Genomic DNA, 16,536 nt, shown 5'->3' with positions numbered 1-16,536 from the left:
AGGACAATTCCGACATATTAAATTAACCAACACACTTTGCCCTAGTGGATTAGTGACTTGCAATTCAAGGTCATGGACTCAATAGTCATTTTCTTTTCTCGACACTAATGCAAAGGTAAATATATGAATGTGTAGATCCGGGATCAATTAAAGCATACAGTAATCATCAAAAGATAGAAATTACCAGCTATCACATCCGGAGCGTAAGCTTCTTCCCTTGCCCGGATAGCATATGTACGCAGTACTCTTGTCTCGATCGGTCGCAGATCTCTCGTTCCCGAATGAACAGTCCCAGTAGCACTACTTTGACCTGAACGTTTACCTTTCTGAGGAGTATTTGCTTGCTTCTCCCCTTGTTCTCTATCTTCTTTTAATAATTGAGGACAGTCCCGAATAAAATGATCAGTTCCACCACATTTATAGCAAGCTCCGGCTCTTCCCCAACACTCACCAATATGAAATCTATCACAATTTTTACATCTAAGTCTCGGAATATTTTGCACACTACTAACACTAGCTGCTGGTTTCTTAGTTACTCCGACATCTTGTTGAGTCGTTTTACTGTTATTCGATCGTTCCGGGATTATAACAGGTCGACCAGAATCATTTCTGAACTTTTTGGCCGAAAAAGTCGAAGTTGGTCTAGAGAAACTTCTTTTGTATACCTCTTTACCTCTTCTTTCTCTTTGCATCTTTTTGTTATACACTTCTTCCATCTTTTGAGCTCGATCGATGTAATCACAAATTCCGAATCTCTGTACTCCAATCATCATTCTAATTTCATCATTAAGCCCTTCTTCAAATCTAATGCACATTTCTTCCTCTGTCGCTTTTACAACATCCCGAGCATATCTACCGAGATACACAAATTCTCTTTCATATTCGCCACTGTTTTATTCCCTTGTCGAAGATCAAGAAATTCTCTCTTCTTCTTATCTAAATATCTCTTTCCCACATACTTCTTCTTAAATTCGCTTTGGAAGAATTCCTGTAAGTTTATCTGCAGTACCATCGCCTCAATGGTTTCCCACCAATTATACGCTTCTTCTTTCAATAGCTAAATCACATCCCAAATAGTCCTCCGGAGAACACATCATATGTTTAAAACTCTCTCCAAACTCTTTAACCAATACTCGCTTTAACCGGATCATCGTCCGATCTCCTCGAAATTCTTCACTCCAAACTTTCCGAGTTTTTCAATTGGTGTTCTTTGCTAGATTCATCTATTAAAGGAGGAGCAACCGGGGTTGTAACTGGTGGTACAGTAGGGGAAGGAGGAGGTTGTTGTGCCTGACTTCTTCCTTGTATTGTTTCATGATACTACTGATTCATTAATCCGTAAATCATATTTTTAAGTTCTTCCTCTCTCATCAAAGAAATCGGACATTACCACTTGTTCCCTCGCCGTAAGTCTGAATTCTACTATTAACTTCCTCTTCCCGACTAGCACCATCGGGTCTATCGACATCTTTACAATCTATAACAAAAATTAGTAATTAGATCGGATCATTCACATCACACTATCACAGATTTATATGGCATGTATTTTAAACACTTTACACATCAAATTCGCTCCGAGAATCGACTAAACCAGGCTCGATACCAATAAATGTAACGCCCCCTTTACCCGAGACCGTCACGAGTCGAGCACGAGGCATTACTAAACTTATTTGAGCACTTAAACAAATTCAAACAATTTATATCACACTTTCCAGACAAGCTGTCCAACTGTGTCATAGTTGCTAAATAATTCATATCTCGAGTTATAAAACTCAAAATCCAAATCCGTAAATTTTATCTGAATTTATACTCATATATCTACTTACCAATTTTTTTCTAGAATTTTTGGTCAAGCCAATTAGTACAGTTTATTATTTAAAATCTCCCCTGTTTCAGGGTTTGACTACTCTGACCTTTGTGTATTACGAATCAGATATCTCTCTGTACAGAGCTTCAATGACTATGCCGTTTGTCTCTAATAAAACTAGACTCAATAAAGAATCTGTACATATAAAGTATGACTTCTAATTATCTTTGTAAAATTTATGGTGAATTTCCAAAGTCAGAACAGGGATCCAGAAATTGCTCTGGCCCTGTTTCACAAAAATTTAAACATCTCATAAAATATAGCTCATATACCTGTTTTGCTTCTTCCATATGAAAATAGACTCATCGAGATTCGATTCCATAATTTATTCATTATTTAATTCCACTTCTACTATTTTTAGTGATTTTTCAAAGTCAAACTACTGCTACTTACCGAAAACTATTTTAGTACAAATATTGTTAACTAGTTTATAACATCTTTACTTCAATTCATTCAAACTCTATACATGCCATATAAATCTTCAAACATAAAACAAAAGCTACCGGAATTGATCTGGATAGTGTGCTTTATTGTGTTGATCCGATCTACCCACTTCACTTCAAGTCAATCTACATAAAATATTAAACACACACAAGTAAGCTTATTGAAGCTTAGTAAGTTCATAGGTTAAAAGTAATGCTTACCAAACATAATATTTCCAAACAATACCAAAACATTTACTAAAGTTTCCTGCGATTCACAACCATTGTTATAATAATTCACATAGTTGAGCTCAACAAGAATAACTACTCAATCTCTTTCATTTGGATCACTTCTCTTTATTTCTTATAATCAAATTAGGAAACGGCTTTTAAATTGAGTACGTCGTTGCTCAATGCTACGATTCACAACTCAGTATGGTTTTCCTCATTGAAATACCATACCTACATTTTTTAACTCGGTATGGGAAATGCCATACCTACATTTCTTAACTCAAGATGGATTTGATAATACCATACCTACATTTCACATTTCAAGATGGATAATACCATACCTACATTTCACAACTCAGTATGGATGATACCATACCTACATTTCACACTTTGCCATGGAACAACCATGGTCTTATCCGTCAATTCATCACACGTCACGATACGAACGCATTCTCAATCCTGCGTTTTCCTAATTTGCATTTCCACATTTATTCTTTCATTAACAAAATCTACACAATCCCACAACAAATTCGTATATAATAACACATTATATACTTCAATCATTCACAAATAAACATCTAATTTCAACCATATGAACTTACCCGCTAATTTGTAGAAGATATTGAAATTTTGGGACTATTCCGCAACTTTTTCTTTTCCTCGTTCTTCTTTGGATTCTTGATCTATAATATAAAATATTTCTACTCATTAGCATTTATTTGATTTCTATTTCACTTCACAATTTATGCTGTTCAAATTTCGAAATTGCACTTTTACCCCAAAATTTACAGCTTTCACAATTTAGTCCCTACTCAATTCACCCATCAATTGAACTAATTTTTCTCAATTAACACTTTATTTTATCATTATAAACTATTTCAAAACCTTTTATATTCTGAATTTCAACAGCAACCTTCAATTCACAACTTTTTCACAATTAGGTCCTAAATATCATTTCCTATCAAAATCACTTAATAAAACCACCTTAATATGAAATTAGAACTTAAATTTCATAATAATTCATCATAAAATTCCCTTATCCATCCAGGGTAACTTCCAATTTCACCCATAAAATCAAAAACTAATGAATTCTACAAGTGGACCTAATTGTAAAAGTCATAAAAACATAAAAATTATCAAGAAAAAGCAAGAATTAGACTCACATGATGTAAAAATATGAAAACCAGCTTTCTCCAGACCTTCTATGGCGTTTTGGCTGAGAAATTATGAAGAAAATGTCTAGATTTTTCAATTACATCATTATTTAACTATTAACTTTTATCTATTTCCAATTTTGCCCCTTGTTCACATTGTTTTCTTGCTTATTTCATACCCAAACCGTCCAGCCATTAACCTTTGGGTCTAATTGCTCTTTAAATCCATCTTTTTAAATACTTAAGCTATTTACTCACAATTTAACAAATTTTGTGCTATTTTCAATTTAATCCTTTTCAATTAATTAGCCATCCAAACGTTAAAATTTTCTAACTAAACTTTAATACTAACTCAATGACACTCCATAAATATTTATAAAAATATTTATAGCTCGATTTTCAACTTTGAGGTCTCAATACCTCATTTTTGACCCGTTTGACCTAATAAATTCTTTTAATTCACTAATTTCACCATTTCACAAATTCTTCTAAATTCTTACTTGACTCATAAATATTAAATTACTATCTTGTTCAATCTTATTTGTCGAATTTAGTGATCTCAAATCACCATTTCCGACACCACTGAAAATTAGGCCGTTACAGTTCAAGCAGGATAATACACTTGGTAAAGGTGTTATTGGGTACGTTGATTCTGATTATGCCGGTGATTTGGACAAGCGAAGATCAACCACCGGTTATGTGTTTACACTTACTGGAGGACCAATAAGTTGGAAGTCTACATTACAGTCTACAGTTGCATTGTCAACCACAGAAGCCGAGTACATGGCTGTAATAGAGGCTGTAAAGGAGGCTATTTGGTTACAAGGTATGGCTAAAACCTTGGGGTTGGTCTAGGAGCATATTAACGTGTATTGTGATAATCAAAGTGCTATTCATTTAGCAAAGAATCAAGTTTATCATGCACGTACAAAACATATTGACGTACGTTTCCACTTTGTGCGGGAAATTATTGATGAGGGGAAAATTTGTCTTTAGAAGATCAAGACTGCAGATAATCCCGCAGATATGATGACCAAGGTGGTAACAGTAACCAAGTTTGAACATTGTTTGAACTTGATTAATATCCTGCAAGTTTAACAGTTGAAGAAGGCACTACCAAGTATTGTTGTCAAAGGTAGAAAGAATTGTGTGAAGATAAGATTATCCTAATCAAATCTTCAATGTGGAGTTATTGAAACCCACCCATTTGTTTGAAAAGTCAAAAAGGGTGGGCACCGAAAGTAGAAAGTAATATTGGTTGGCAAGTTGGGTTAAAAGTTGGCATGGGATAATTGCAATTTTGGTCCCTAATTGTATAGGGACATTGCAAGTTGATCCTTGAACCTCAACTATAAATAGGCCTAACCATTTCTTACTTTTATCATCCCATAATTGCCATTCTCTACTTAAGGCATTATTCTCTCTCTCTATTTGTAAATTACACTTGTAATTTTTGGAGTGAAATATATTTGGTAGTGTCCGAGGACGTAGGCAAAATTTGCTGAACCTTGTTAAAATTCTGGTGTTCTTTATTATTTATTTTGCATATTTTGTGAATGTGATTGTAGTGATTTATTGTGCTATTAAATTACGATAGAGGGATATTCTGGCTAGGAAAGACTTGGTATTTAAGTGATCTTCGTGATCTACCTCTCTTTCCTGGGAATTGAACTTAGTGTGATTTTTCAGTACAATAATTTTACTCTTTCACACGCTTCCGCACAACAGTAGTTTACACTTTTCTTTCATCATTAACAATAATAGTTAAATTTCAATTCTGTCCCCTCTACTTTTTAGCTATATAAAAATGGTCAAATTTCAATTTCCTCAAATTTGAGATTTGAGGTCTGTTTGATTCAACAAAAAAAACATTTTCAGATAAATAATTTCTGAAATAGCGGTGTTTGAATAATATTAGGTAAAACATTTTCCGCAGGTTGATAATTTTTTTTGAACTCATTTTTCGAAAATTGTTTTAAATAAAACAAATACAACATAAATATTTCATAATGGAATTCATTAATTAATTTTGAAAACTATTGTAAAATAAAATATTTATTTTAATTAAACTCAATTAACTGACTTAATTATTATTGTAGAATTATTTATTATGATTATTGCAATATATAAATGAAGTCATATATATATGTGTGCTTGGAATATATGTTTGTAAAGTGGATATAGATTTTTAATTAAGTTGGCTAGCATGCCAAAACAATCTCATTGTCCTCATTATATATATAATTCAAACTTTATTATAATTTTAATTTTTTTTACAAAAATGTCTCTGCTAAAATTTAATCAAAATGTCTAATACAAATAAGCAACAAATTACACAAGATACTTGCACCTTCTACACCAATTGGTTGCCCATAGTATTGGCCAAAACAACAATTTGATGTAATACCCGTATCTTTCTTGGTGTCTTACAATCTTGAGTTTTGCATAACACTTTCTAATTAAAATGTATGAATATGATCATATATGTCAAACACGAAATTCATGATAATCCAACTTCTAGACCATTTGGCTAAAAGGGTGAAATTGCAAGATTGATAAGCAACATTGCACTAACATAACATATATATAATTCCTATTTTTTCAGTATATACAGAGGAGAAGATCCAATACATGTATATAACAAAATAGATGTGCAAATGCTAGTTGCCAAAAGTGAGGGAAACAGAAAAAAGATCCAAAATTATATTAAACACAATATAAACATAAAGAACCTATATGAAACTGCATAAAAGAAAATGACTCCTTAAACAAGACTAACTTGTGGGATGAGTGGAGTTGAGACTGATATATTTGAGCTTGAGTTTCGGAAGCAAAATGTTCAAAATTTGACTCCTTGATCTCCTATGAATATTCGAGATGGTACAACCTGCATTGTTATTCTATCTAACCCCAAGAGAAGCCTGCAACTTCCATAAAAAACACAAACAAACTTTAATCTATGCATTTTAACTAAAATATTGAAGGCAGAAGCTAACAAGGCTTCATAGACTTAAGGTATAACTCAAAGTCCTCTCATTTTCGAATGAAATGCCCAAGAGATAGAAATAAATGTTAAAAGTCTAAAGATTACAGTGATATTGAAAGAACAGGAAAAATTAAGGCTATACAAGAGCTTCAAGCGAGAAAAAGGTAAATGCACCTGCTTTATGCATCATTTCAGATTTAAAATCCTTTGCAGCATGACAAACACGTATAAATCATACATTGACTGATTCCTTTTTTTTTTTTTTTGAACAAACATTGAATGATTCCTACGCTCATACAACTAGGGATTAGTTAGCAATGACAAAAAAAAAATTTAAAAAGGTAAAAATTTTGTGAAATACAATTGATAATGAAGCCGCTGATTATTAAATAAAAAAGACCAAATCAAAACCATCGATGATGCAAGAAACGGTGACAATTGGCTCTTGCGCTATGAATATCTTCAACTTCTCCATCATCGCCATCTCTTGAATCAAAATTTCCTACTTTTATTGACTTTTCTTCAACGAGCAAGTGAAGGAGAATAAAATCGAAGTAAGAGTTGAAAGGTTATCGTCAATTGTCGAGAGTGAATGAAATATTGAATTTGAAAGAGGTGAAACAAGGGTAAATAAAAGGGGAAAAAATTGTAAGAGAAGAGATATCAGGGATGATGGAAATGTTAGCAACTGTAGAGAACTATTGAAAGAGAGAAAGACTCCAAAGGTGGCGAGAGAAGCTGTAAAATGACCATTTTGTATCTTTTTAAAACTAAATGACTAAAATGTAAAATTATTAATAATTTAATAACTTTAGGTATAATTTACCCTTAAAAAACCCAAAACAATCCTATCCACTACACCGCAATTAAAATGACAAAATTTAATATCAAGTCCCCAATTTAAAAAAATTCATATATTAGGAAAAAGATATCTTTATTTAATACAAATACAAATTATACATCAACCCCATCACAATAAATAGAAAAAAAATTGTTTATTTACAAAATAATATTATACATAAATCCTTTTTTTTGGTAAAAAGGACAAAATCTGAATAACAAATATAATTGACACTACTAAAATACAAGCCATATTTAGAGCGATGAATATCCATTTTAAATATATATATATACATCATATAATATATACAAAATTGAATGTATAAGAGAATTATTTTTACATTGAAGAATCCTTTATATAAAATTTGCCTATTGAGAGGCATTGAATTATCATTATTTGGTATTTTAAGAAGCTGTCGTTGTTGTCGTCGTCGTTGACCATAATATTCTTCACCATGACCTTTAGCTTGCTTAACAATGGCGATACTATGATTTCTCTTCCTATATTCTTTGTTATTTGATGATGGTTCCCTTACATTATCAGCAAAACGAACCTTTTTTTTCGCTTGAAATTTCCCATTTCCTAATTAAAAGAAAAAAAGGGTTAAATTTTTTAAAAGGTCCCTATACTAAATACATTTTTGATGTGTTTAGTTCTTTTACTATAATTTGACCATTTCTAGTCTTCTTTTCATTGAATGGCTTTATTAGTAGATTTACCCCTAAACTATATCTAAATTCTTAAATTGGTTTTTTCGGTTAAAAATGGAACCTAATAGGGGCGAAGCAGTGAAATTATTTTAAATTATATTAGTTTTTTTAAATTATTGGTGCAACATTTTAAAATAAACAAAAATATTTACTGAGTAACAAAATAATTAAAAAATGATGCTATAAATATAATGAACTTAAATTTAACAAAATAATTTTAGGAATCTTCACAGTTGGACTTGATTGTAGTTGTTTCTAGTCTTTTACTCATTGAAAGGCTTTATCAATAAATTAACCCTCCAAATGTCACGTTTGTATTGGATGATATTGTTTTTGGGGCTACACTAAGACAATTGATAGTTCAATACCACTTTAAACAAAAAAAAGACACTGATCTACAAATTTAGGTATAGTTCAAGGACCAATTCACTAATAAAACATTTTTAATGATGAAGCTAACTCTCTGGCATATCATCTAAAAGAAATATGTATACTATCAAAATGTATACTAGAGGGACTTCTAAGGTACACTCACCTATTTTTGACAAATTTAGTTACTCTACTATAATTTGGTGGTTAAATTATGTCATAAATCCCTATACTTTTTATAGATTTGGAATTTAGTCATTATACTATTTTCTTTAAGAATTTAGTCTCTACTTTTCAGATTTAAAAATCTAGGTCCAATCAATAACTCTGATTTTCTTTTCTTTTTTCTTTTTGTTAAATTGGTTGGTGTAACGTTTTGAAATAAACAAAAATACTGACTAGCTAACAATATAATTAAAAAAATGACGCTATAAATATAATAAAATTAACTTTAATAAAATAATTTTAACAATGTTAGCAATTAGACTTGATTTTAGCCATTTCTAGTCTTATACTCTTTGAAGGGCTTTATCAATAAATTAACTCTTCAACTATATCTCAAATTGTGTTTTAAAGATTGGTTTTTTGTAAAAAAAATTGTAACTAAACTATCATTTTTTTCTCATGTACCCCCGAAAAACAATATCATCCAATACGAACGTGACATTTGGCACGTCCTTGTTAGATGATAATGTTTTTGGGGGTAAACCAAGACAAAAATTGATAGTTCAGTACCATTTTAGATAATATTAATAATAATAATATCAATCTAGAAATTTAGGTATAGTTCAAGGACCAATTCACTAAAAAAGTCTCTTTGAAATGTATATTTTAATGATGAGTCTAACTCTTTGGTATATCATCTAAAAGAAATGTGTAATATTTGTCTAATCTTTAAAAAATATGAAAATGTATAATAGAGGGACCTCTAAGGTAGATTTACCTATTTTTTGACAAATTTGTTTCCTCTACTACAATTTGGTGGTTAAAATATGCTATTTTTATAGATTTAGAATTTAGTCATTATTTTTTTAGATTTAAAAGTTATCTAATTGTTAATATTAATTTTTTATTAAATTATTTGTTATGACATTTTGAAATAAAAATACTCACTTAATAACAATATAATAAAAAATAATATTACAAATTAAAACAATATTAACCGTTAAACTTGATTTTAGTCATTTCTTAGTCTTCAACTTTTAAAATATTTCGACAATTGAATTTTAAACTCCCTTTTTTTGCTAAAAAACTTAAACTATAATTTTTTCTTATGTAAAATAATAATATTATCCAATACGAATGTGACATGTGGCACATTCTTATTAGATGATATTATTTTTGGGCTACACTAAAAAATTGATAATTCAATACCACTTTAAACAAAAAAAGGATCCACTAAGGAATGTAGGTATAATTCAAGGGCCAATTCAGAATTAATACTCACTAATTAAAAATACGTATTTTAAAAATTTACTTGAATTGTAATAAATTAATAATTAAAAGTTATTTTTATCCATTGAAATTTAATTCCAAACACTAAACCTACAAAAATGCACAGTAGAAGGACATTTTATACTATTTGAGAATGAAGAAGAAAACCCAGAAATTTATCCATCTAATACTTTAAAAACCCTTAAGAAAAACATCAAGAAATCATAAATAGTTTCAATGATATATATATATATATGAATTACCAGCCAATTCAAATTCAATCTTCTTCATGAAATCAGAGAGGAGACGTTTATGAAGTTCATTTGCAATGAAGACTACACTTCCTGAAACTGCAACCACTGCCATTAACCCTAACCTTAATGACCCACTTTCCATTCCCCCTTTTCTTTTTAAATAATTGTGTTAATTAAAAAATTGAATGAAAGAATAAATAATGGGGAAATAGAAGGGATCTTTTGTTGCACATAATGAGAGAGAAGAAGATTTTAGAGAGAAAAAAAGAAGGAAAAAAAATGATAATGAAGAGAATGATTTGAGTTGGTGATGATGGGGGATTGGCTTTTATATGAGTGGGAAAAGAAAAAGAGGGAGTGTAATGAAATTTATCCATTAATGCACATTAATTGTTTTTCCTTATTTGTGTTTTACTTAATTTTGACTTACCATTGAAATTAAATCCACTTAAATGTGCTTTGGTTATTTTTAGATAATCATTAAATTTGTGAAATCCAATTAAATCTGTTTTTTTAGTTATTTTTAGATAATCATTAAATAATAAATTTAAGGCTCATAATTAATTTCCATTTTCTGATTTGGTGTTGCTTAAATAGGACCAATGATATGTAATTCAAAGGGTTAATTGCACGAGACATCCTTAAATCATGGCATAAATGTTAAATTTGTCTCTAAACTTCAAAACGTTATAATTGAATCCTTAATGTATCAATATTGTATTAATTTAGCTGTTAAAATATGTCATAAGTCCTTGTGCTCTTTGTAAATTTGAAATTTAGTTCTTATGTTTTTATTTATAGGAATTTAGTCTCTTTACTTTTTAATTTTTAAAATTCATGTCCAACTATTAACACTGCTCAATTTACGTTCATTGCTATGTCATTTTTTTTAGTTACTTGGCAGCTAAGTGAGTAATTTTTTATTTTAAAATGTTAAACCAATTAATTTAATTTTACAAAATACAATACTTACAATTGGACTTAAATTTTAAAATTTGAAAAGTAAATAAATTCTTAAAAATAAAAGTTCAAAATTAAATTCTAAATTTGTGAAGAATATAATGATCTACAGCATATTTTAGTTGTCATATTTGGTATTAAATCTTAGCTGGATCCGATGTTCATATAAAGCATGTTTAATTTATACAATATTATACTTTGAAGATTCAATTATAATGTTGTAGAGTTCAATTTAAAACTTGAACCATAGTTCTGCTGTTCAATTAAACCGGTTGAATTGAATTTTTAATTTTTTCAGTGATTTATTTAATTTAACCTGTCGGAGTAACTGGCTCGACTATCGGTTTGGTTCTAATAATATAAGCAACAAAATGCACATAATTTGTTTGATGATTTGCCTCTTTCTTCTTATATTAAAAAAAACAAGACCGTTGACTGGAAAAAGTTTTACAGAGTTAAGCTTTCAATTGACAGTATGAGAAAAGCTCGCCGATTTTAGTAGATATCTCGATACCTTTCCCTGGAAACTTTAATAAAAAAATACAACCGGCTTCGCCCTTGAACCCGATTTTCATAAAAAAATCATTCCTATGGGGTCGAGTCGAACCAGACGTGAGTTATTTCACTGACCCTAATCATAAGTTATCACCAGTAATCCATACAAGAACAAGAACCTTCTTTAAAATGATGGAACCGGTTCCGGTCTCTCACGATCAACTCACGCCCGAAAACCTTTGAAATCAGCTTCGTCGCAGTATGACAATCTTCGCAAACTCGCAAGTTCTTCACTATTCGGATTGGCGCCGGAGCCTCAGTTCTCATAACCCCGTAAGCAATAGCAAGCTTCTCACTATGTCTATGTAGAGCATTTTCTTTTTCTTCCTCATCGATATCAAACAATGCATCGGATGTATTCCCCGTATAACCTGCCAATCTTATTTTCCGAAGAATCTCGTCCCATTTTCGTTCGATCATTTCGATTTCCGGGTGTAATTTATCACCCATTTTAAAGTTATGTACTTTCCCATCAACCTCGATCAAGCTATAACCTGGCGGCTTTTTAACACCTTTTTCCTTCATCATCTGCCTCATAGTTTCAACATTTTCCCACCTGTTTGTACGTGCATAAATGTTCGAAAGCAACACATAATAGCCGCTGTGTTCCGGCAACAAAGGGATCAATATATTCCCCACTCTTTCTGCAATTTCTGCGTTTCTATGAATCCTACAAGCTCCGAGAAGTGCACCCCAAATAGGTGCATTCGGTTTTAGCGGCATTTCAAGCACAAACTTCTCCGCTTCGGCTAACTTCCCTGCTCGGCCAAGCAAATCCACAACGCAACCGTAATGTTCCAACCTTGGCTCAATCCCGTAATCTCTTTTCATGCTCTCGAACAACTCTAAACCTTTTTCAACTAATCCGCCATGGCTGCAAGCAGATAACAAAGACGTAAACGTAATATCTCTCGGTTTTAACCCGGAATTCACCATTTTTGAAAAGAACCAAATTGCCTTCTCTGCATAACCATGCATTGCGAATCCAGCAATAAGAGCAGTCCAACTAAGAACATCTCTTTCAGGCATTTGATCAAACACTTTAATAGCTTTCTCAATACTCCCACATCTTGCATACATATCTACTAAAGCCGTCCCAAGAATCACATTCAAACTCAAATTGTTCTTAACAACATAATCATGAGCTTTTTCACCTAATTCAATTGCACCCAAATGAGCATAAGAAGAAATTACACTAACCATAACAGTTTCATTAGCTTTAATCCCTTTATCTTTTAGTACCTGAAACAATTCAACAGCTTTTTCAAAGCAATTGTTCTTAGCGTACCCATTAATCATTGTACTCCAAGTAACCAAGTTCCTCTCAGGCATTTTATCGAACAATTCACGTGCCATTTCAACATCTCCAATTTTATTAAACCCAGCAATGATCGACGTCCATGAAACCACATTCGGCGACAACATTCGACTAAACACTTCGTTAGCAGCCTTTATATCTCCACACATTGAATACATATAAACTAATGAATTCTGCACATAAACATCATTTTCAAACCCATGTTTTACAATTTGACCATGAGCTTGAATCCCCATATCAATGCCTTCCAACTGTGCACAAGCCCTTACCAAAAATGGAAAACTAAGATTATCGGGAACAATGTTAGCCCTCAACATTCGAACGTAAAACTCGAAACCCTTAATTGGGTTTTCACCAGAAAACCCTTTGATCAAAGCATTGTACATAAAAAGATTTGGGGTTTCGATTTGGGAAAAAATATTGTGAGCATAATTTAATGAAAATGACCCGAATGAAGGGTTGTTTATACAAAGGGAAATCAATCGACTAGCTGCGAAAATGTCGAAAATGATATGGGTTCTTATCATATAACCATGGATGATCTTCAATTGAGATAAATTGTTGCAGGATTCGAGTAATAAAAGCTTTGGGTTCTTTAACCTTAATGTGTTCAACACTTTGTTGCTGATATTGATGCTGCTATTCATCGTCTGGTTATTACAAATTTGTTTATTTCAGACAAAACCCATGAATTTTTAAGGATGTTTTTCGATGCATTATATTATTTAAAAACAAGACTGAAGAACAAAAGCAGGCTTTAAAAAAAAAAAAAAAATTCTGGAGCCATACACAGACATGATATAATGAAGATTAAATTACATAGTTGGTCACTCAACTTTAATAAATTTTCATTTTGGTCACCCTGTTAATTCAATTTTGTTGTGCACTCGTTTTAATCACCCAACTCTATTAAATTTTCATTTTGTCATTCATTTACTTTTTAAAAACAAAATTTAATTATTAAAAAGATAAAATGAGTGACCAATTGAAAAGTTATTAAAGTTTGGTGACTAAAATAAGTGTAAAATAACATTGAGTTAACTACAGGTGACTGAAATGAAAATGATTGTTAACAACAATGCCCATTTTGCAATTTTTTTGGTACTCAAAATGAAAATTTATGCAAGTTGGGTGGCCAATTGTGGAATTTACAATTAATGGTTAAATTACTTGATGAGTCTTGTATTTGAGGTGTAAATGCAATTAGCCCCTTTATTAGGAGGATTTAATCTTTATACATCAAAATTGAAAGTAAATAATTAAAACCATAAATGAACTGTTAAAAAGAATACTGATTTATCTTGTTTTAAAGTGACGTGAAAATTTTGAAAAATCTCAAGAAAAAAAAAAGAAAGAGTCATCACGGACTCCATTGAAGGAGCCATCGTCTTCACCCTCAAGCATGGAACACAACCCAAATAAAACAAAAGAGTGAAAAAGTCTTCGGAGCGAAGCAGTCAACACCATTTGAGAAAAGCCTCCAGCAGTCAAGGTGAATCTATAAATATTTTTTACACCTTATAATTTAATTATAATTTTTCATAAATTAAAATATAAATTTATTATATATTAATTTATAATTTTATATTTTAATGGATTTAACAGTTTTATTTTATTTTCATTTAGGAATTAAAGTGTAATTTTATTATATATTAATTCATAATTTATTCACTTAAAATCGAATTAAAAATAAATATTTTAGAGGACTAAAATATAATTTTATTATATATTAATTTATAATTTATCTATTTATAAGAGGATTTAATTGAATTTTTTTCTTTTTTGAGCGCCATGGCCCTTGTCTACTCTCCTGGATTCGTCCTACTCTCTTGGATTCGTCCGACGGTCTTAGATTCGTCTTTATCCAATAGGAAAAGAAAAAGGCCTAATTAAAGGTCATGACATTATTATTCCGAACTGAGCCTCTTCATGTCGGAAATAGCAATTGGTGATTGAAGAATAAAATGGAACTAGACCCACAATTGGGTTAGATAATTCGCCTAGGCTTAAAAAAAATAAGTTTGAAAAAAATAATATTCATTTGAATTTTTTGATTTGGGCTAGAGCCTAACCTGAATCACTATATTTTTTAATGTATTTTTAACTTATTGAGAAAATTTTATTTTAATATATTTAGTGTATTTAATTATTATATTTTTAAATTTATTTTATATAAACATAATCTAAAAAGGTTATTATAAGCGGACCGAGTTAGATTTAACATTTTTAATTTAATTTAAGCTTAAATAAAATTTTAACTTCATATTTTAATCGAGCTTAGAAAAAAATAAAATTCTACATCAACTTAACTCGATCCAACTTATGATGAGGCATAAAAAAATCTATAATATTCCAAATCATAAAAAATATAATAAAATATCTATTAAATATCTCAAAGAACAAAATCAAATGTAGGGCAAGTTGTGTAGGATGGTGGCACACTCGCCGACAACAAAATGCTTTATTAATATATCGTTATAAAGTAGGAAAGTGCATCAGGTGCCAAATGTCGGCCACTGCTAACGTTGTTAATCCCGAAGTGACAAGGCGACCGCTCGTTGTTGTGTTTTTTGAGCCTTCCCATCTTTCTTCACGAAAACGAACACTTTCTTCCCTTTTTCAACCTTTTCACAATCATAGCTTTAATTCCGTTATTAGTCCCTATACTTTATAAAATTAGTGTATTTAATCTTTATACGCAGAGGTAAATATGAGGATGGCCCAAAAATAATTTTTTTCAATTTAGTACTTTTATAAATAGAGAAATTATAAATTTCTATATAGTGAATTGCACTTTGACTCTCTCTGAATGAAAGTTTTCTATTCAATCCTCTTATAAATAAGGAAAATATAAATTAAATATAGTAAATTTGTATTTTAATCCTTAAAATGATAAAATTATAAATTAATACATAATAAATCTATATTTTGATCTATGAAAAATTATAATTAAATTTTGGATACACTCGTGTTTGTACTTTAATTGATCAATTTTAATTTTTGTATTTTCCAAATTAGTTGGTATTAGTCTTTTACTTTTTAAATTTTGAAAATTTAATATCAACTTAGACAACATTAGTCAAAGGCAAATTAGGGAATTTCTTTTTACTAAGGACTATAACTGAATTATAAATTTTGAGAGATTAAACTATAATTCTATTATTTATTAATTTACAATCTCATTATTTTTAAAAGGACTAAAATATTTTTAAGGTTAAAGTATAAATTTACCAAATATTAATTTATAATTTCATTATTTATAGCGGACTAAAATGTTAATTTTTCATTTGGGGAGGCCCTGCATTCACTCCTTAAATTAACCGCTAGTAGTGGTTGATTAAAATAATAGTATTTGACCCATTAGCTAGATTTTTAATGTATAATAGGTGAAAAATGATAAATTTACATTACATTTTACATATAATAAGATGTTTA

The 16,536-nt window shown here is 30.4% G+C and overlaps 2 protein-coding genes across 2 annotated transcripts; both read right to left on the bottom strand.

The window, feature by feature from the left end:
- Positions 1 to 7,611: 7,611 nt before the first annotated feature.
- On the bottom strand, positions 7,612 to 10,410 carry LOC108471890 (uncharacterized). Its single transcript, XM_017773436.2, has 2 exons — positions 10,278 to 10,410; positions 7,612 to 8,083 (listed from the first exon to the last, which is right to left on the bottom strand). The coding sequence occupies exons 1-2, from the start codon at positions 10,408 to 10,410 to the stop codon at positions 7,656 to 7,658; spliced, it is 561 nt and encodes a 186-aa protein (XP_017628925.2). The 3' UTR covers positions 7,612 to 7,655.
- A 1,199-nt stretch (positions 10,411 to 11,609) lies between these two features.
- LOC108472746 (pentatricopeptide repeat-containing protein At5g06540) lies at positions 11,610 to 13,841 on the bottom strand. The gene has a single exon (XM_017774300.2). It carries the CDS (start codon positions 13,746 to 13,748, stop codon positions 11,874 to 11,876), a length of 1,875 nt encoding a protein of 624 aa, XP_017629789.1. The 5' UTR covers positions 13,749 to 13,841; the 3' UTR covers positions 11,610 to 11,873.
- Between the last annotated feature and the right edge of the window lie 2,695 nt (positions 13,842 to 16,536).

The sequence above is a fragment of the Gossypium arboreum genome, chromosome 11, assembly GCF_025698485.1.
Source record: "Gossypium arboreum isolate Shixiya-1 chromosome 11, ASM2569848v2, whole genome shotgun sequence".
Lineage (NCBI taxonomy): Eukaryota > Viridiplantae > Streptophyta > Magnoliopsida > Malvales > Malvaceae > Gossypium > Gossypium arboreum.
Note: the sequence above shows the minus strand (reverse complement) of the source record. Positions and strands in the feature narration are given on the sequence as shown.

Excerpts from the sequence above, each read along its gene's own strand:
- LOC108471890 (XM_017773436.2), bottom strand. The coding sequence starts at position 10,410 with ATGGAAAGTGGGTCATTAAGGTTAGGGTTAATGGCAGTGGTTGCAGTT. Across the intron at positions 8,084-10,277 it reads GATTGAATTTGAATTGGCTG|GAAATGGGAAATTTCAAGCG; the intron begins GTAATTCATATA and ends TCTTTTAATTAG.
- LOC108472746 (XM_017774300.2), bottom strand. The coding sequence starts at position 13,748 with ATGAATAGCAGCATCAATATCAGCAACAAAGTGTTGAACACATTAAGG.